Source organism: Peromyscus californicus, unplaced genomic scaffold (assembly GCF_007827085.1).
Source record: "Peromyscus californicus insignis strain IS unplaced genomic scaffold, ASM782708v3 Scaffold_2__1_contigs__length_46816999, whole genome shotgun sequence".
Taxonomy (NCBI): Eukaryota; Metazoa; Chordata; class Mammalia; order Rodentia; family Cricetidae; genus Peromyscus; species Peromyscus californicus.
In genome coordinates, this window is record NW_026294540.1 from 39,238,209 (window position 1) to 39,257,930 (window position 19,722).

Consider the following 19,722-nt stretch of genomic DNA (forward strand, 5'->3'; position numbering starts at 1 on the left):
CTTTCCTCCCTCTGTGGATCTCACTTCACCAGCACCTGCTGGGCACGGCAGTGGGAGCCGAGTGTCTGATAGTCATGGAGAAGCCTGTGTGTTCTTTGTCTGTGGTTGCCATCCTGACATTCCTACTACCAGGCCATTTGGTCCTCCTCAGAAGAGCCCAGGCTCTTGGTCTGGTTTGGAGCAAGCCTCCATGATAGGATAATTAGGAGTGTCACCTTTTCTTTCTGCTGGACAGAGAGATTCTCTCAGACAAATGGGCATGCACACCGGAAACTGACAGGAGATAGGTAACATGCCTTGGCTTCAGTGGGGCAAGTGTGCTTTCCTAGAATTTAGAGCACACACATTTAAACCTTTTTGTTTTTGATTATGTATCTGTCTGTGTGTATGGGCCCAAGAGTGCAGCGCCCCCAGAGGCTGGAAGAGGAAGGTGGAGTTACAGGCAGTTGTGGGCCACCTGACGTGGGTGCTGAGACCTGAGCTCAGGTCCTCTGGAAGAGAAGTTGGAGCTTTTAGCTGCTGAGCCATCTCTCTAGCCCCCTGAGTAGTGCTGTTGATTCCTATTACAATCTTGAATTCATAGTGGCTACATTATTACTGGTTAAATGATAAGGGAGTAATTTACATAATGACTTGAAATATTGTTTAGACTGGAGTAATCATAGCAGTGCTGGAAACTGACATAGCCACAGGAGTGAAGTCTCTTGAAAATGTCTTGTGTCTCTGTCATGTCCACATACCCCAAGCATTTCGCCTTCTTTCCCAAATGGTGCTGAATAAACCTGAATTGACCAAAGGGGACAGAGCACTTACTACTTTTTATATAACTGTATTTGAGTTCCCAGGAGAGGTTAGTATACACTGAGCATCCAGCTGCCTCTATATGTAGCTTACTGTTGGAATAAACCAAATAGTTCCGTAAATACATGAGCTATTGAAACTGGATATTTGTGAGTTGGGGGGAATTTTCACAGAAAATTTACACCTAGTTAGCTCTCAGTTTTTAAGATTGTAGAGTTATTTGCTTCTGTGTATGTTTCCATGTTTTTCCAAATAGGGAAGTTTAGCGTGTAATACATAAGGTGTTCAGGATGCCTCTTGTAGTGTTAGGATCCAAAGAGTTAAATTTGATGTCAACTTCCCGACGAAGGCCACTACACTAACGATCTTTCTCGCCCTGACTTGGAATGCATTGGTCCACAGAGATGATAAGAAGGATGGGCTGAAGTTCTACACGGATCCCTCTTACTTCTTTGACCTCTGGAAAGAAAAGATGCTGCAGGACACAGAAGACAAGAGGAAGGAGAAACGACGCCAGAAGGTGCGTGGCTCGGGGGTGCACTCATCAGTGTGCACACGGGCCCTCTGCTCAGGGAGTTGAGGTGTTACCTCTAGGGCTCAGGTCTTCTCGGGGTGCCCTCTTCTCACATGACAGTCCTGACACTTTATTTATTTATTTTATAGTTTTCCTCTTTTTTTTCTTTTTTTTAATTTTATTTTACAATACAATTCAGTTCTAAATATCAGCCACAGATTCCCTTGTTCTCCCCCCTCCCACCCCCCTCCCCTTCCCCCCAGCCCACTCCCCATTCCCATCTCCTCCAGGGCAAAGCCTTCCCCGTAGACTGAGATCAACCTGGTAGACTCACTCCAGTCCCCTCCTCCCAGGCTGAGCCAAGCGTCCCTGCATAAGCCCCAGGTTTCAAACAGCCAACTCATGCAATGAGCACAGGACCCGGTCCCACTGCCTGGATGCCTCCCAAACAGATCAAGCCAATCAACTGTCTCACCCATTCAGAGGGCCTGATCCAGTTGGGGGCCCCTCAGACATTGCCAAACACCCTAATTGTCGTGCTAGAAACCCCATCCAATGACTGAGGGATCTGGATGCAGAGATCCATGGCTAGGTGGCAGGTGGCACTCCGGGAGTCCAATTATCGAGAAAGAGGAGGGTTTATATGAGCGAGAATTGTTGAGACCAAGGTTGGATAAAGCACAGGGACAAATAGCCAAATGAATGGAAACACATGAACTATGAGTCCTGACACTTTAAAACAGCAAGGCTATGTTTAAATCAATACGACAGGGTTTGTTCTACAGCATTTGTGTGCCTTTAACAAAAGAAGTCTTCAGTTTGGTGTCTGACGTGTTTCATAGCTCCTGTTCCTCTGCTCCCTCAGTTTCAGAGAGCAGTCAGAGCTCCTCTCAGACACTGGGGTGCTTTCTCTTCTTCACACTTAGGCTGCTGGGGTGCCACCTCACTGTGACTGAGAACTTGGTGAGGTGTTGGCGAGAGATTGGGAAGCATGAGTGGTCTGTGCTTTCAGAGATATTTCCTAGAAATGATCCTCCCTTTGAGGAGGGCAGAGGTAGAAAGCAAGAGGAATACAAGTCGGCACGTCAGAAACAGCTGCCCTACACACCGGTGGTCTTGGAAGGACAAGGTGACTCATTCAGGTTCAGGAGCTTCCGCTTTGAAACTTACCCACTTGGGGCTGAGAGGTTAGATCTACCCCATTGAGAGGAGTGATTTTTATATATAAACTGTATTCAGAAATTAACCCCCCAGGCCATGCTTTTAATCCCAACATGAGGAGGCAGAAGCAGGCAGATCTCTGTAAGTTCAAGACCAGCCTGGTCTACCTAACAGATTCTGGGCCAACCAGGGCTACATAGTGAGACGTTGTCGCAAAAGAAAAAGCACCAAACACAAACCAGAAAAACAAGAACAAACAACAATAATATAATATTGTGGGCGGTGGTGGCACAAACTTTAATCCCAGCACTCGGGAGACAGAAGAAGGCAGGTCTCTGTGAGTTCGAGGCCAGCCTGGTCTACAGAGCTCGTTCCAGGACAGCCAGGGCTACACAGAGAAAGCCTGTCTCGAAAAAACAAACAAAAAACAAAACAAAACAAAATTATAATACCAAAACAACCACCCAGCTTGCTTGACAAATACTAGGCCACATTGGAACACTAGCACTCTGTGGGATAGTCTTGAGGTTTGAGGCACTTAAATGTATTGGCCTAATTGGAGTGAGAGTTGAAGATGAATAAGAACATGAGGTTTGGACATAGGATTTCAGAACGGGCCAGGTGTAGCTCAGCAACGGAGCACCTGATCGTATGTGTAGGTCTTGGCTCCACTTCTCAGCAGTGACAAAAGAAGGAAGGGAAGAGAGGAGACAGAGGGGATAGAGAGGAGACAGATGGGGTAGAGAGGAGACAGAGGTGGTATAGAGGAGACGGGATAGAGAGGAGACAGAGGGGGTAGAGAGGAGACAGAGGGGGATAGAGAGGAGACAGAGAGGGTAGAGAGGAGACAGAGGGAAAGAGAGGAGTCAGAGGGGATAGAGAGGAGACAGAGAGGGTAGAGAGGAGACAGGGGATAGAGAGGAGACAGAGGGGTAGAGAGGAGACAGAGGGATAGAGAGGAGACAGGGGTAGAGAGGAGACAGAGGGGATAGAGAGGAGACAGAGGGGTAGAGAGGAGACAGAGGGGTAGAGAGGAGACAGGGGATAGAGAGGAGACAGAGGGGTAGAGAGGAGACAGAGAGGGTAGAGAGGGGACAGAGGAGACAGAGAGGAGGAGGGCCCAGATTCTGGGACAGGGTTTCTAAGATGTGTGTTCGATTACACTCTCTTCTTACACCCATGCTGTACATAGATGTAACTGGGGAATCTGGGAGGAACTGCTGAGTTTCACAAAGAATTCAAGCAAAGAAGTCATGGAAGAAAGAAATATATTGAAAGGCGTTTTTCTCAAACACACCATGCCTTTCATTGTAAAGGGCAAAACCCAGGACTTTTAAGAGTGCCTTCCATGGACACTTCCCGCCCTTCCAAAAGGCCCTCCCTTCTTAGGATCCTTTTCAGGAGAGGATTCCCCTTCCAAAAATTTTATTTATTTATCTGTTTGTTTATTTGTTTAATGTGGATAGATGTTTTGCCTTGTATATATATTGTATATCACTTGAGTGCCTGGTGCCTGCAGAGGCCAGAAGAGGGCGTCAGATCCCCTGAAACTGGAGTTACAGATGGTTGTGAGCCACCATGTGGGTGCTGGGAATGGAATCTAGGTCCTCTGGAAGAGCAGCCCGTGTTCCTAACCACTGGTCCATCTCTCCAGTCCTCAGTATTTACTTTCCTGGCCAATAACCTGTTAAAAAAAATTCTTTTTGTTGTTGCTGGCCTATATTCATTGTATTCATACTGGTTTCATAAGGATAGTGTGTGTGTGTGTGTGTGTGTGTGTGTGTGTGTGTGTGTGTGTGTGTATGTAAAAGAACATATGTTTAATAAAAGAGAAAAATTAAATAAAATCTAGGGTCCATAAATGAGGGAATACACGTGGTATTTGTCTTTTGGAGTCAGACTTCACTTAATATCAGAATTTCCCGTTGATCCATTTTCCCTCCTTCTTTGGAGCTGAATTCAGTTCATTGTGCGTGTGTCTGACATGGTTTTTCTCCACTCCTCTGTTGGCAGGCAACAATTAGCTGTTGTGAGCAACATTGCAGTAAAGCTTGGGGAGGAACCATCTCTTCAATAAGTTGACTTAGAGTCCTTTGAGCAAATCCCCACAGTGGGAGAGCTGGTCAGGTTTGGATTTTAGGGGACCTCTATATTGCTTCCCTAGATGTGGGATTAATTTCCATCCATGCCCAGAAAGTGTTTCCGGGTCCCTTCTCTCTCCGTCCTCACAGGCAGTGCTTTTCTTAGTGAGTGCTGACCTGGCTGAGTTGGGCCAGATGCTGGGTGTGGCTGTCATTTGTGTTTCCTAAGAAGGTACTTGCAAGGCTCCTTCCTGTAGTCTGTGAATTTGCATATCCTTGCGGGTCTGGGGTTAGAGCATTTTTTCATGTGTTACATGGGGTCTTACTCCCCAGTGTGCAGATGTTGAACCATCCCCACACCTCCAGAATGAAACCAATTTGATCATGGTGAATGATCTTTTTGATGTTCCTTTTGCAAGCATTTTATTGAAAATGTTTGTGTCTCTGATAAGGGAATTGGCCTCTAATTCTCCTTTTTGTTGCTGTTTTATCTTAATCCTGTTTTTGTATCTGGGTGGTGCTGGCTCTGTATGGAACATTTGGTGGCATTTCTCCCTTTCTAGTCTAGGAAACAGCATGAGAAGCATCCCCGTTAGCTCTGTGACTGCCTCACGGAAGTCAGCAATGACTCCAGCAGGCACCTGGGGTTTTTGAGAGATTTTTTTTCTTTTTTATTACTGCTTCAACATTGCTTTTTTTTTAGAGGTTTAAGTAGTTTTTATCCTCTTTGCTCAATTTTGGTATGTCATAGGTACCTAGAAACACACCCTTTCTTTCATGTTTACCAGCTCACTCTAAAGCAGTTCTTCAGTTACAGCCCAGTGAGCGTCTAAATTTTGTGTTGTCTGTTCCTGAATTTCCCTTTTCATCTCTAATTCTGTTCATTTGGGTCTTTGTTTGGATTCTTTCTGTTGGTTTGACTCAGCGTCGATCTTATTTATCTTTTCAAATAACCGACACTTTGGTTGATTTTTTTTTTAAATTTCATTTCTTTCTCCTCTGATGTCTGTTATTTCTGTTCACTTGCTGATGGGGTTTTTCTTGTTCTTATTTTTTCTAAGGCTCTGAGGCACATTGTTAAGTTTGTATTTCAAATCTCTTGTATTTTCAAGATGTGGGCACTTCCCAGCTCTAGGGCTGCATCCATCCATCATGGATTCCTTCGTTTATATTCTTTACATGGAAGTGTTTCTCCTTCAACGAAAACTGACAGTTTTGCTGGATTAACAGAATTCTGGGTTAGCAGAATTAGAGCATGCATGAGGTGGGGGTCAGTAAGGACAGGCGCAGGTGTGATGGATGGGCTTCACGAGTCCAGGGGTTTCCTTGAAAGAAGTGTGGAGGTGCACCCGAGGGCAGGAAGCTGTGTTGCATAGTCTGGGGATGCATCAATGCAGGTTGATGTAGTTGAGCTAGCATTTATTACCTTTAATATTTAGCAATGATGGCCTGGTGGGTGTGTCTCTATCTTACATACGTGTTACTGGATAGAACTGAAGGATGAACCCTTGTGAAGAAATAACACACTTATTCCCTGAATATGTCCACGCGTGCCTCTCTATTAGGAAGGGTGATAGTTGTTACATGCCTTTCACACTGTGGCTCTTAATTAGCATGCAGATTGGCTTCACATTGAAATTCCCTTCCCTCGTTTTTCTTTTGGGTTTGAAAAGTACACACACAATATGTCCTGGCTATTGTACAACCAAGTGGCTTTGAGGGTGACAAAGGCACACCCTCTCTGTGAGGTCCTAGCATTGCACAGCAGTCTTGTGAACATCTTTTCAGACCGTTAGGCCATGTATAAAGGCATGCATACACATACGGTGCAGCATTTTTTGTATGTAAAATCATACCAGACAGGATTGTGCCCACAGAAATTATTAGAGATGTGGGTTTTTTTTCTGAATAGCATACAGTGTTCTGAAATACAAATGCTCCATAAACTTCCTACCCATTACCATGTTGATGAATGGATGTTGATTGTAAATTGCACTCCTAAAGCACCACAGTTGGATTCCTATAGCAGTAGAGGTAGTTTTTAGGATAAATTCCTAGAAGTTGAATTGCTGTCAATGAGGAGAAAGCAAGGCAGGGTTTGGATGGTCCCGTCACACCACTGCTGCCTCTTGAAAGGCTGAAGACTTAGTTTATACCGCTAGCGGACCTCGCCAGCCTCCAGTATTGCTAGTTTGCTGAGTGTCCCATCTCATCTGCATCACGTCTGTTCATATCCTCACCTGCCATTCTATATCTTGTGTGCGTTTTATGTCTTAGTTCCAGAGCTTCTAAACACTCTGAAAACAGTCCAGTCTGTCCACCGTCTTCTCACTGCCTTAAGTTGCAGACGATGACACTTGGTATACGTATATACACATGTACATATTTAAATGTATGAAATGTATAAATATATAATATGCATGTATAATATAGAGTTGTGTATAAAATATATCACATTTTAAAATACAGATACATTGATATTTTACCACATTCTATAGAGACGCTTGTTTATGCCAGCTTTCAGACTTTCAGACTTCCCCTTCTGGAGTACAAGCTCCATTAGGATAGAAACTGTGTGTGTGTGTGTGTGTGTGTGTGTGTGTGTGTGTGTGTGTGTGTGTGTGTGTGTGTGTGTGTGTTTGCCATCTGTGTCAACAGTGCCTGAATCCTGAGCATGTTCCCTGGGACATGCCTGTGCTTGAGGCATGGTGTGTGGCTTTGATCATTCAGCCAGCGTTCACTGAGTGTGTGTTTCCTGTAACGGTGAAACAGTGTGGTGAGGTCCATAAGGGAGAGTGTGTGTGTGTGTGTAGGTGGGGGACACAATCTTTGTCAAGAAAGATCATAAATGCTTGTGTAAGAAAAGGGACAGATGTATAGATGCACAAAGAGGATCTCACCTTGGACGAGGGGCTTGCATGGGACCACAGTGAGCATTGAATGTGCCTTATGACAAACAGGACAGGTGTAAGAATGGCTTTGTGTATGAACAGGTAAGTTTTTAGCTCTGTGTGTGTGTGTGTGTGTGTGTGTGTGTGTGTGTGCATGCGCACACACATTCAAAGTGTGTCAATGAGAGAAATGATTTTTATGAATGGTTTTACCAGATGCTTCACATGGGCAATGAAAATCTAGGTGTGAGCGTGTTAAACAGGCCATAACCCTAGCAAGCAAGAGACATGTCCCGAAGGCGGAGGTAAGTGCTGTGGTGGGGGTGAGAGCCTTTTGTTTCTTTAGAGATCCACTTTATTCTGATGGACCTGGTGAGCCCGAGGCATTTGCTGTGTTAGAATTTCCTTACAGTCGGGTCTGAGCAGGATGGGAATGCCTCGTTGTGCACCAGGCTTGTTTTCTGTGCATTTCACTGCATCTAACCTGCTGTTTTCCTTCCCTTCTGTCTTGGCATGCTTGCTTTCTTTTCCTGGACATCAGGAGCAAAAACGTGTAGATGGCACCACCCGTGAGGTGAAAAAGGTTAGAAAAGCCAGAAACAGGCGCCAGGAGTGGAGTATGATGGCGTATGACAAAGAGCTTAGGCCCGACAACAGGTTGTCTCAGAGTGTGCACCACGGAGCATCCTCCGAGGGATCTCTGTCCCCAGATACTAGGTGTGTGCGTGTCACGGACCCCTCCCCATGTCTGAGCCCCGGTACTTTGGGTTTCTCTGTGCCCCACTATGTCCTTAAAAATGACATCTGTATTTTGTTTTCAAAATAATGCTTTACGGCAGTGCTGTTTGAGGTTGGGTACTTTGCATGCTTTTCAATTGAAGTTTGCTCTGGGGTTAATCTGGAAAGTGGAGTCTTAATGTGGATCCTGAACTTGGGTGACTGTCAGTGACTCTAATTTTGCTTAGTTGTCCCTTACTGCTTGAATGTGAATGTTGAATTTCCTTCGCTCCTTGTCATCTAACTATGATCATGGGTGGTGCAGTAACCCAGGGAGACCTTGGTTTGAAGAAAACACAGACAACAGGGGCCAGATGTTTCACTCCAGATAACTCATCTTCCATGCTCTCATTTCAGGAGGACTTCCTGCCGAGTTTTCTTTTCAAAGTTGACAGACCTGAGTAAGAATATTTCTTGCAGGTGCAAACAGTGAAGTCATGAGGTCACGAGGAGACTTACGGGCTGGTTGACCAGCCTGTTTTCACTTTGATTTAATGTCTTGCTCTGTCTTATTGAATCATCATGATCCATTTGTGTGGACTTCTAGTCCTCAGCATTTACAAATTAGAACTCAAGCTGGGCGTACAGCTCAGTTGAAAGAGTGGTCGCCTGGCATGTGTGAAGCCTGGGTGTGAAGCCTGGAGTTTCATAAGTCCAGCGTGGTGGCACATGCCTCTGATCCTAACGCTCAGAGGTGGAGCAGAATATCAGAAAATCAGGGTAATCCTGGGCTACATACTTGAGGCCATTCTGGGATACATGAGACTCTATCTTTAAAATAATAACAAACAAACAAAACGCCAAGAATTTATCCAAGAAAATGTCAAAAATAGCAAGAAATCAAGTATACACCAAGTGTCCCCACTGGTGTCCATTTGTTGTTTTGACAAAAGCTTAGTTGGAATTTAAATTTTGTCACACAAAGTACATACCCATCTTTGCTCCATATGTGTGCTAATTTAAACACATGCAGATAGAAAACCTTCGGATTTTTTTAACCCCTCAGTGGAATGCCTCTAATCCTACCCTCTGAGATGAGCTTGTTCCACGCCTGGCATGATGCTGACGGCCATTGGAATCATTTGACACTTTGTTTGTATGCTCACATGGCCGAGATAAGGTTTCATTTCTCTCAGCTTACAAAACCAGAGCTAGGTGGATCACTTCGTCAAAACTTGTTTTTTTCTCATACTCTTTCCCATGACTTACTCTTGGCATACATAACTAACCTACTAGTAAACAAATCACAGTTCATCATTGGTCTTAGACAGAACTCCTTGAATTAGTTTGGGAAGTTTGTCTTATTTTATTAAAACTGCAGCCTTTTCTCTTTTTAAGAAAATGTGTATTTTCTTTTCAGTTATTTGTATGTATTTGTACATGACATTGGATGTGTGAGTGCAGTTCCTGCAGAGGCCAGAAGAGGGTGTCAGATCCCCTAGAAATGGAGTTACAGATGGTTTTTAACTGCTATGTGAGTGTGGAAATCAAACCTGGGTCCTCTGCAAGAGCAGCAAGTACGTTTAACTACTGAGCCATCTACCACTCCAGCCCTAACTTTTTCTTATTATGAAACAAAACATACTTATAATCTGGATATTACAGAAAGAAATTAAAATTAAATACTCATCATGACATCATCCAGAGACACCATTTGCATTTTACGGTATCTGTCTTTAGTCTTTTTCTGTACCTATGTGTGGGATTTTTATCTTTACAAAATTGGAATCATGCCGTACATTTTCCTTTGACTTTGACTTCTTTTATTGTTTTTTTTTTAAAGTGGGTATGTTTGTTTGTTTGTTTGTTTGTTTGTTTGTTTGTTTTTTGACACAGGATCTCACTATGTAGCCCTGGGTGCCCTGGAATTCAAGATGTAAACTTCAAACACACAGAGATCCATCTGTCTCAGCCTCCCAAGTACTGGGATTAAAGGCGTGTGCCACCACACCTGGCTCTTTGACATCTTAAAAAGATCGTATTTTTAAATATTGTTTGGTAAAAGCATGGTTTTTAGTGGTGCAGCCTCCTTCTCTCACATGTATATTAAAGATACCAAGGAAAGTTTAATCTCCAGTTTCATGGTGTGTGTACCAAGCAGTTGTATATATAAAGTGTTTTAGCTCACGCAGTCCAGGTGAACTAAACTCAAGTTCTGCCCTCTCCTTACAGATGCTAGGCATGGCTTGTCTCCAGCTGTGAGTTTCGGATGCGCAGTTGATGGAATGTTCTCTGTAGTCAGAAATCAGTACATCTCCACATGCAGCCTGTCTTAGTTTCTACCAACTTAGTTTCTAGTTCTAAGCCATGCTTCAGTGCTGTGGCTCTGCCCACCTACCTCCTGCAAACCCTGGGGATTGATGGGATTCTCCCACTAGGTGAACAGCTTCCTTCCTGCCTCTTTATCTTAACCCGCCAGTTCTCTCTGCTGCAACACACGGAGACTGACCATTGCAGAGCCCCAGGATCACACCCCTCATCACCACATTGGTGGTGTGCCTCACGGCAACTTCTGCCTGCCCACTCAGCCAGCGTCCTCTGAGCCCCGCCCCCCAGGGTGCTGGCAACCCCCTGTAACCTAGCCCTTCCCTCTTCCCTGATCTCCCCCTGCTTCTCCTGTTCTCACCTTCCTGTTCTCACCTACCTCAGAGTCTAGTCCTGTGGAAATCAACTGTGTGGCACCTCAGTCTCTATCTGGTCACCTCCTTTGTCTTGGCTCCTTCTTGCTGTTTCTCAAATCTGTTTTCCAAGAATGGCATTCTCATTTGTACCACAGAACATTCTGTGTCCTGGCCTGTGTCTCACTGGAGACACTCCACGCTGTGCTGGGTGACTGTTTCCTTTAGAAAGTGACACGTCAGTGATCTAGTTACTTAGCAGAGTGTGGATGTTATCACCGACCCTATAGTTTTAGATCTGTTTATACTTTTGAAATGCACTGAACCTGAGTACGGGACAGATAGCCTCTGCCCCTAAAATATTGGAGCTCATTTGCTAGTGGTTGGAAGAGTGGACCAGACATCTTCACAAGCACATCATCATCTAGACCACAGCTCACACACAGGGGAGACAAATAAGCTATTAGTTCTCATGCTGTAGTTAGGGGACAGCAGGGAGGATAGATTCTTCTAACTTGGTCTGTACTCTGGTCAGGGAAAGCTACCCACAGAAGTCCCAGAGAGACGTGGGTTTGTGTCTCCATCCTGCTCCCTCTACATCCCCAGTGTGTGTTTACCTGTCTCCCTTCAGAGAGAGAAACACAAGCTGAACCCTAACAGGAACCAACAAGTATATGTGAGAAAAGTCAGAACGAGACGAGAAGAGTGGGAGAGGAGGAAAATGGGCATTGAATTCATGAGTGACGTGAGGAGGCTGGATCAGGCAGGGAGCGCGGAGGAAGACCGCAGGCCCAGAGGGTGCGTCGGTTTGCCGTCTTGGCTCCCCAGCCCGAGGTCGAGCCCTGCTTCAGCGTCCTGAGAGGATGTGCAGCCCTACTCACTGTCCTGTAACTCAGGCGAGAGCGTGTGCCTCCTATTAACATGCTTGTGGCTGCTACACATGCCAGCTTACCCTCCTGCTAGGCTGTGCAGGATGCCTGTCATCAGCCCCTTGCAAACTGCTCACCAACTAACTCAAGGTCTCCTTTCCTTTTAGAGCTCTGTTGTGGCGTCGCGCTCGCAGCCCAGGAGACCTGTCAATGCTGCTTCTCCTTCCTTGGGTTTAATATATTTCTGCCATTTAAGACAAGTGCCGTTCACGATTGCACTCTGGACCCTACTTTCTCTTCTTGCCGTTAACATGTATCCAGTTCGCCTGCCGTCTAATTATATGCTGCCAAATTTTATTGCCTCTGAAAGTTCTCTGTCAATCTGAGATATTGTTTCTCAAAGAAATGGGGTTTGACATACAGTATTGTCTTCATAAAGGAATACATGGAATGCTGTGGAAATGAGGCTCCGCTGGTCCCCACTTACTGGTCTGACTTATCAAAGCTTCAAATCTGAATCCATGTAACACTGGGGCTTGCTGCTGAAATAATTGTGCTGTGCTTGGAAGCTCTCTTGGGGCTGGACCTAGCTGATCATAAAAGAAATAAATGTCTCATCCTTGTCTACTGACAATGTTGTTATTCGTAGATATATATGCATCTACCTCTTAGGGGACATTTTTAAAACTTCAATTTTTCTCACCGCCTTCCCTCCAAAATCAGGTCTCACACATCCGACATCACCGATTACTCTTACCCTGCTACTCCCAGCCACTCTGTGCAGCCACAGCCGGTGACACCGTCCTGCACAGCGGGTGACGCGCCAGTGCATGGCACCTCAAACCAAGGCGCTGAGCATGAGTACCGACCCTCATCTGCCTCGGCAAGGCACATGGCCCTGAACAGACCTCAGCAGCCACCGCCCCCACCTCCTCCCCAGGCCCCAGAGGGGTCCCAGACTTCTACATCCGTGGCTCCAGCCGACTATGGGTAAGTTGCTAATCCTGTTTGTTGTTGCTCTTGAATTTGTGTCTTGGCAGAATTTTATCCCATAGACTGTAGACACGAATGAGTGGGCAGAGTGTCGGTGTTGGCAGAGTCTGTGCCAAATAAAATAGGTGGCGAAGCCTGCCTCTGGCCATTTCCTTTTGTAGCCACATCTCAGGTGAACAGCGTGTGTGTGTGTGCTCCCCTGGTCCCCTGCTCACATACTGACTCTAAGCCAAGGCATCACTAAGGGTAAAATGCTTACTGGTGAACCTGTCCACACCCTCATGTTTCTGAGGGAGTGCTGGTCATGGACCTCGAAAACATGTAGCATCACTCCTCACCATGCATCCTGTAACCCCTTTCTCGGCCTCTGGGCTCCTGGAGCATCGTGCCCTACACCCTCTTGTTTTCTGATCTGTTGAATGCCTCCACTGTGTACAGACTCTTCCTGACTGTGTGTGAGTTCATTTGCGCCCCTCCCCTTTATTTTTTTAGGTTGTCTTTAGCTCTTTCAGACTTGGTCTTTAAAATGCTCCCTAGTGTCTGTACCCAGGAAAGTTGAATATAACAATGTGTCTTCTCCATCCAAGTGCCAGCCTTGCTTTCTAATTGTACCCACGGCCTGAAAGAGGAGATCACATGGGTCTGGGTGTCCCCTATCCTTAGGCCTTGGCTAAGCTGGAATTACTAGAATGTGTTTTAAGGCTGCTATCTCAGACGCATGGAGAGCCTTTGGTTTTGAAAACCATTGCCCCGTCTCTTGGGGTGTTTGACATGCTGCTGGGCTCTTAACTCATCGGACAGGGTCAGAGGAGGCAGCATCCTTCCAACCCCCTGTCTCCTCAGTCTCAGGGGCCTCATGAGATGAGGTAAGCAGCTACACAGCATCTTTGAGAACCCAGGATGGAAAGGGCACTAGCTTTTTTCTGCCATGTGTGTACCCTAGCCATCCACAGAAGTCACTATGCTCTTCAAGTGGTCGTGTTAGGTCATTTCAGTGGGTTCTTCATTGTCATGATGAAGAATCATGTAAGACTGGAAGAAACTGACTTTCAGAGTGGACACATGTACCCTGCAGTGACTCTCTCCAGCTGGTGGCAGCATGCACTGTGTCCGAAAGGATCCTCTCTATAAGCTCTATTAGAACGAGGAAGATGTGACCCTCCCTGGTCACTTGAGTGACTGTACTTTATTGTTCCTTAGGATGCTTCCAGCACAGATAATTGAATACTACAACCCCTCAGGACCACCCCCCCCTCCCCCTCCACCCATGATTCCTTCAGCACAAACTGCCTTCGTCAGCCCTCTCCAGATTCCCGCACACCCCCCATTCCCTGCCTCTGCTGGTTCCACGTATCCTGCCCCTTCTCACCAGCCCTCCACTGGGCTCCTGGCCACAGCACCTCCGCCTCCAGGCCCCCCACCTCCTCCACCTGGCCCTCCTGGCCCCTCTTCTCTTTCATCCTCTCCACTGCATGGTCCCCCCGTGGCTGAGGGAAAGCGCCCGGAACCTGCACAGCCACCCATAAGTGATGCAAGAAGTGACCTCCTGGCTGCCATCCGGATGGGTGAGTGCACACCTCATGTCACAGTCTCCCTTTTGGAAGACACAGCTTGGGTTCAGTCAGCTACACTGCCTCAAAAGATAACTGTACATTCTGTCATTTGTTACTTTGTTAATAAGTTGGGATTCTTTTACAGGTAGCGTGGAAACACATTATAATAAAAAGTTAAAAATTCAGGAAAGGTGTACTTGACAAGAAACCAGAAATTAGACATCACATGATAGATTAAGTAATAGGACCTTCTCCACTTTGTACCACAAGAATAAAATGGAAGAAAGCAGCCAGCAATGGTTTCATTTTAAACAAATCTAAGTTTACTCTGGACTGGTCAGAGAAGCTTGATGGGCCGAGCCAGTGACTTCCGGCATTTATTCAGCAGCATCCAGATTGTGCCAGCGAAAGTCCTGCCCTCACCACCAGCCCAACACAGGAGAAGCGTCATGTGCATCATGTACACTCAGTAGAGGGAGCCTGGCCCCTGGCCTGTTTGACTGCCCCAGAGCCTCCCAGGAAGCCCTGTGTGCGGTATCGTTCATCCTTAACCAGTCAAAGCGCAGGGTGGCCAGGGCAGCAGTAGGCTGTGGAGTATTCAGAGAGCTTCTGGAGCCTTAGGGAACCGTGTGCCTCCTGACTGGAGTTTGCTTGTCTCAGCTGAGAACAACTGAGAACAGTTGCTGGTCTGCAACATCCTTGACATAGATGCAGCTGCCTCTGCCTGAGCTCATTGAATCAGGCCAGTACACACACACACACACACACACACACACACACACACACACACACACACACACACGCACACACACACACACCTCTTCCACTCAAAGATTCCTCCAAGTCCCTTGAACATTATTGATAGACTTCAGTTTGTCAAGAGATGAAGTCTGAAAGCCAGAATACCTTAAGGGAGGTCAGCTTTCCAGTCATAGGAAGAGAGTATTAGATGTGCTTTTATACACCTGTGGCCAGTCTAGTGAGTCTGTAACCAGAGACTGCCATGTTCCAAAAGACCATCTCCGTTCTCTGCAGATGCCAAGCTTGTAAATACAGAAATCAAAGCACTGTTCAGATTAAGGTTTACCAGAAATGGGAGCAAATGAGTCAGGATGGTTGGATCCTGAGTCGGGGGAAATGCCCCAGGAGATTGGCTTAGTGGTGGCATTTGAATAGTATTTTTAGGGGAAGTAGTAGCAGGGTTTATCTATGGTAACTTCTGGTTTTCAAGTTTCCTTCAGGACAGAACGTGTGAAATATTTTAGTAATATAGGAACATCTATGTCCTATGTAACTCCTGAACAGTCCAGAGAAAAGTGCTTGTGTGTGTGTGTGTGTGTGTGTGTGTGTGTGTGTGTGTGTGTGTGTGTGTCTGTGTGTGTCTGTGTGTCTGTATGTTTGTGTGTGACAGATTGGGAAAGCTTGCTCCAACATTGTCAGGGCAAATAATATGGGAATATTTTTCTCCTGGTTTCGTAGCTAGCCAATAAATCTGAAATTCTGTCAAAGACAAAGGTTTAAAGTGGTCCAAGTAGAGTCCCCTGCGTGTTGTGTTACAACACAGCTGTGCAGAAGGTTATGTTTTGTGTCCGTCCCTGCAGCAGACTTAGCGCACACATTCTTTCCACCTGCAGATGGCCACCACCTTGTATTTGTAAGCTCAGTAGAAACCTGTTTGGTTTCACCGGAAACGAGCAAAGAGACTGATTCTCTCCCCACTGTGTTTTTAGGAATCCAGTTGAAAAAGGTGCAGGAGCAGCGTGAGCAGGAAGCCAAGCGGGAGCCCGTCGGCAACGATGTGGCCACAATCTTGTCCAGACGCATCGCTGTGGAGTACAGCGACTCAGACGATGACTCTGAGTTTGACGAGAATGACTGGTCGGACTGAATCGCACAGGGCCGGGCGGCAGGTGGACAGCCAGGGCACCGTATGGAAGTGTGTCAGGAGCGCGTGTGATCTCTGCACCCACATAGTGGTATTACCCTGTAGCTTTAGTAACTTTTGTATTAACAGTGTGCTATTGCTTCTGCACATCCTTCTGGATCTGTTGAGTATTTACTGTGTAATACTTAAGTGCCACTAAACACAGCACTCCGTGCTGCACACCAGGAGACAGCTGTAGCTAGTGCATAGTCCTGAAATAGCATCTCGCTTCCCTCTCGGCCGCGAGAGTCTCACTCTTGTCCATCCTGATTCGGCAGACTTGCCGTGTGTCCGTGGCGCTGCCCAGTGTCAGGTCTTTGCAAGATGAATGGCTGTGTGTCACAGTGATGTCTTCCAACCAGTAGGAGATACTGCTTTACCGTTTCTTTCCTTCGCAGGGTGGTTTCCAGATGGACTTGGTTCTGGAGGGAGAGGTTTAACAAGTCAGAATGAGACGTTTCTCCATTTAGACTCTTGGCCTGGTGGCCTTCGAGCGAATGGGCTGCTCTGCTTTCCTTGTCTGCTCTGTTGCTTTTTGCTACCTTTGCACCACCGCAGAGGGCTCCCTTTGTAAGCCGAGGCCCCTCTGGGTGCTCACGTGGAAAGTGCTCACTAGTGACTTTTGTACAGCGTTGCAAATGGAGCTCACTGTAGTGGCCAGCCCTGATAGTGTGGACACCAGTTAGCCAGGCCAGGGGCAAGCTGCCCGGAGTCTGCAGAGCTTACATGACAAAGCATCTGGTCCCCTCCCCCTCCACCCAGTGCAGATGAGACCTACACATTTCACTTCCTGGGATCCCTGCTCCTCTGTTCACCATGGAGAGAGCGTAACTCAGCACCTCACCCCACTTGCTCAGAATCTTAGGAGCTTGGGTTTAGCTGAGAAATGCCACCAGCTGTTCACAACCCACGGTGCTGTGGCTGGATTCACACTCAGGCTCTCAAACAGGGCCTTCACCTGAAGCACAGTACTCTCCTCTCATGTTGTTGGCACATTTTAATTTTAAAAAGTACCTCACAAGAAAAACTGGATCAAGCCAGTTGCCATGGCAGAGAAGAACCCTGACTTCCCCTCTGCTCTCTGGTCCCTGGCGTAGGCAGGGGCTTAACTCCAGGAGGACAGTGTCTCCTTTGCCGTTCTGGAAGGACAGCCACTCATTTAAATAAGTCACTGGGTGTCCCCATGCTTGGGTTACATAGGACCTCACACACATGCTGGGCTCTTTAGGTGCACACTTCAAATGGACCACAGCCAATAGTGTGGCTCACTTTTGATGAAAAGAAGAATCTAGATCTGGGGTGGAGCTGTGTCAGTCGATGTGGAATGTCAGTGGGGTAGTAACAAGTGATTTCTGCTCACGAGTTTGGGGACATCACCCAGCTGCCCATGTCACCCTCTGTGTGAGTGGACACCTGTCCACTTGGGAAGCTGTCCTTTAACCCCCTGCCAGTAGTAGGTTCTAGTCACATGGAATCTGACACTGAAACCCATCTGCAGCCCCCCCTTATGCCCTGCTTTGGCGTGCGTCCCAGTGCTGCCGGGTGGACTGGCATGCACTTGAGTGATCAGCCTGGAGCCTGTGCAGACGTGGCCATTGCTGTGACTCACGACCATAGTGGTGATTTTAAGAAGCTTTTCTGTTTCTTGATCATTTCTGTTTTTCCGGCACTGAGACCTACCGTGTCGACATTATCCTCACGACTGGGACATTTTGAGTCTTTTGTTATGTTGGCAGCAGTTTGTCTCTGTTGTTCCTCCTGTGTCCGTGTGCCCTGTGGAACTCCAGAACTCACGTTGGCTGCACTCCTTCATTTGGTAGGGTCCTTATGCTCTCAGGGTGGAGGAAATACGTAAAGCTACTAGCCATTGCCAGGATTTCTTTTACTGATACCATATCATAGTGATGTTAGTGGTACTTTATTCATAAATATTCATGAGCTTATCAGTTGTTGGTTGTCCTGTAGCTTCATCAACCAGTGAGTTTTAGTTTGTTTTTATAGCTAGTGAGAAACTTTTGCCCAATGTATTATGTAAGCTTTAAAAGAATGGAAAATGACTAAATCCAATTTAGATCATTTTTTAGAGTATCTTTTCAGCAAATTTGATTTAGTCTAAAATTTAAATCCAAGATGCTTCTAAATACAATACCTTATAAAAGAGAAAAAAGTAAAGTTTAAATTTTTGATTTTCATTTTTTAAAAATATCTACTAAAACAAATGGAGAACAGAATTTCATAGCATATTTAATTTCTATAAGTTTCATGCTTAGATTACAGCTACAGATTTTAAGATTGTTTTAAATTGTCCCCAGCTTTAGTCTTCTTTATGTATTTCAGCTGAGTATCTGACATATTTTTTCTCTTTATATAGACTCAGGCGAATGGATAGATGGAGGTGTGGGTGGGGAGTGAGTGGGCAGATGGATGGATGTGTGGGTAGGTAGGTAGGTAGACAGATGATAGGTGGGTGGATGGATGGATCAGTGGATGGGTAAGTGGATGAGTGAATGGATGGATAGGTGGGTGGGTGGATTGGTGAGTGGATGGATGAGTGGGTGGTAGATAGAGGAATCAATTGTAGATGATGCATGAATGGTTGGAGGTATGGATGGGTGGTAGATGGATGGGTGCATGGCTGAGTGGTGGATAGAAGATGCCTGAGTCTGCACGTCACTGCACTGCCGAAGGGAATGAGTGAACAAACCATGAGCTTCAGTACTTAGATTTTATTCACCAAGATGCAGTTAGAAGATGGATGTTTTCATCCTCGTACATTTTTAACACATCAAAGTTGTTATGAGCACAGGATGGGAAGGGTCATGAAAGCTTTGTAATATTTTAAGCAGAAATGTGTGATACATTTGAATCCCTTAAAGACTGCAAAGAGTGTATCAGCAAGACTAGCAAGGAGTTTTTTTGTTTTATGCAGGAGAGTATCTGTTATCTTGCAGTATTATCAATGCAGTTGTGAATTGAATCTAAAGTGGTATTAAAAACTGTCAAACAATTTTTAATCTGTTTGTATATCTTACTATAGATCACAAGTAACATCTAAATAAAATTACACGTGTAAGTCTATCTGGATCTGCTTATTTACGACAACACTATGTGTTCAACTCCTCAGGGAGAGAAGCTGGGCACATAGAATATCTTTAGTTGACATTATCCTCAGGAAACAGCGGAAGTCTACATTAAATTTCCATGTAACCACAAGTTCAATGTGAATTCTGCGAAGGCCATGGGGAAGCACTCATGTGTAGGTAGATGTCTCTTCAGAAATGGTGACAACATGATCACTGGGGAGAGAGACCAGGACGGTGAGGGTCTTAGCTGCATTGAGTCTCCATAATAATCATGAATAATCTGTGGCACTCATAGCATGTGAGGTATTTTTACTACTTACATCTTCTCACGAGGATGCTTTCCCTCTTCCCCCCAAGGAAACTAGAGTAAAGCCACGTTGTTCAGTGTGACTTGGCTGGATACAGACGCAAGCTGGGGGTAGCATTTCATTTATGAAACAGTGGAAATAAAGCCTAG

The 19,722-nt window shown here is 45.9% G+C and overlaps 1 protein-coding gene across 5 annotated transcripts in view; it reads left to right on the forward strand.

Moving 5' to 3' along the window:
• Window positions 1-19,260, forward strand: part of Wasf3 (WASP family member 3) — a 93,525-nt gene extending 74,265 nt beyond the window's left edge. For 4 of the 5 annotated variants that reach the window (XM_052754499.1, XM_052754496.1, XM_052754498.1 and 1 more), the window contains exons 6-10: window positions 1,204-1,321; window positions 7,990-8,165; window positions 12,436-12,702; window positions 13,906-14,270; window positions 15,989-19,260. In XM_052754499.1, the coding sequence (XP_052610459.1) occupies window positions 1,204-1,321; window positions 7,990-8,165; window positions 12,436-12,702; window positions 13,906-14,270; window positions 15,989-16,146 (1,084 nt within the window). In that variant the 3' untranslated portion in view covers window positions 16,147-19,260. Of the gene's footprint in view, window positions 1-1,203; window positions 1,322-7,989; window positions 8,166-11,474; window positions 11,642-12,435; window positions 12,703-13,905; window positions 14,271-15,988 lie in introns of all 5 variants that reach the window. The other variant, XM_052754500.1, reaches the window with a different exon arrangement.
• Window positions 19,261-19,722: the final 462 nt, after the last annotated feature.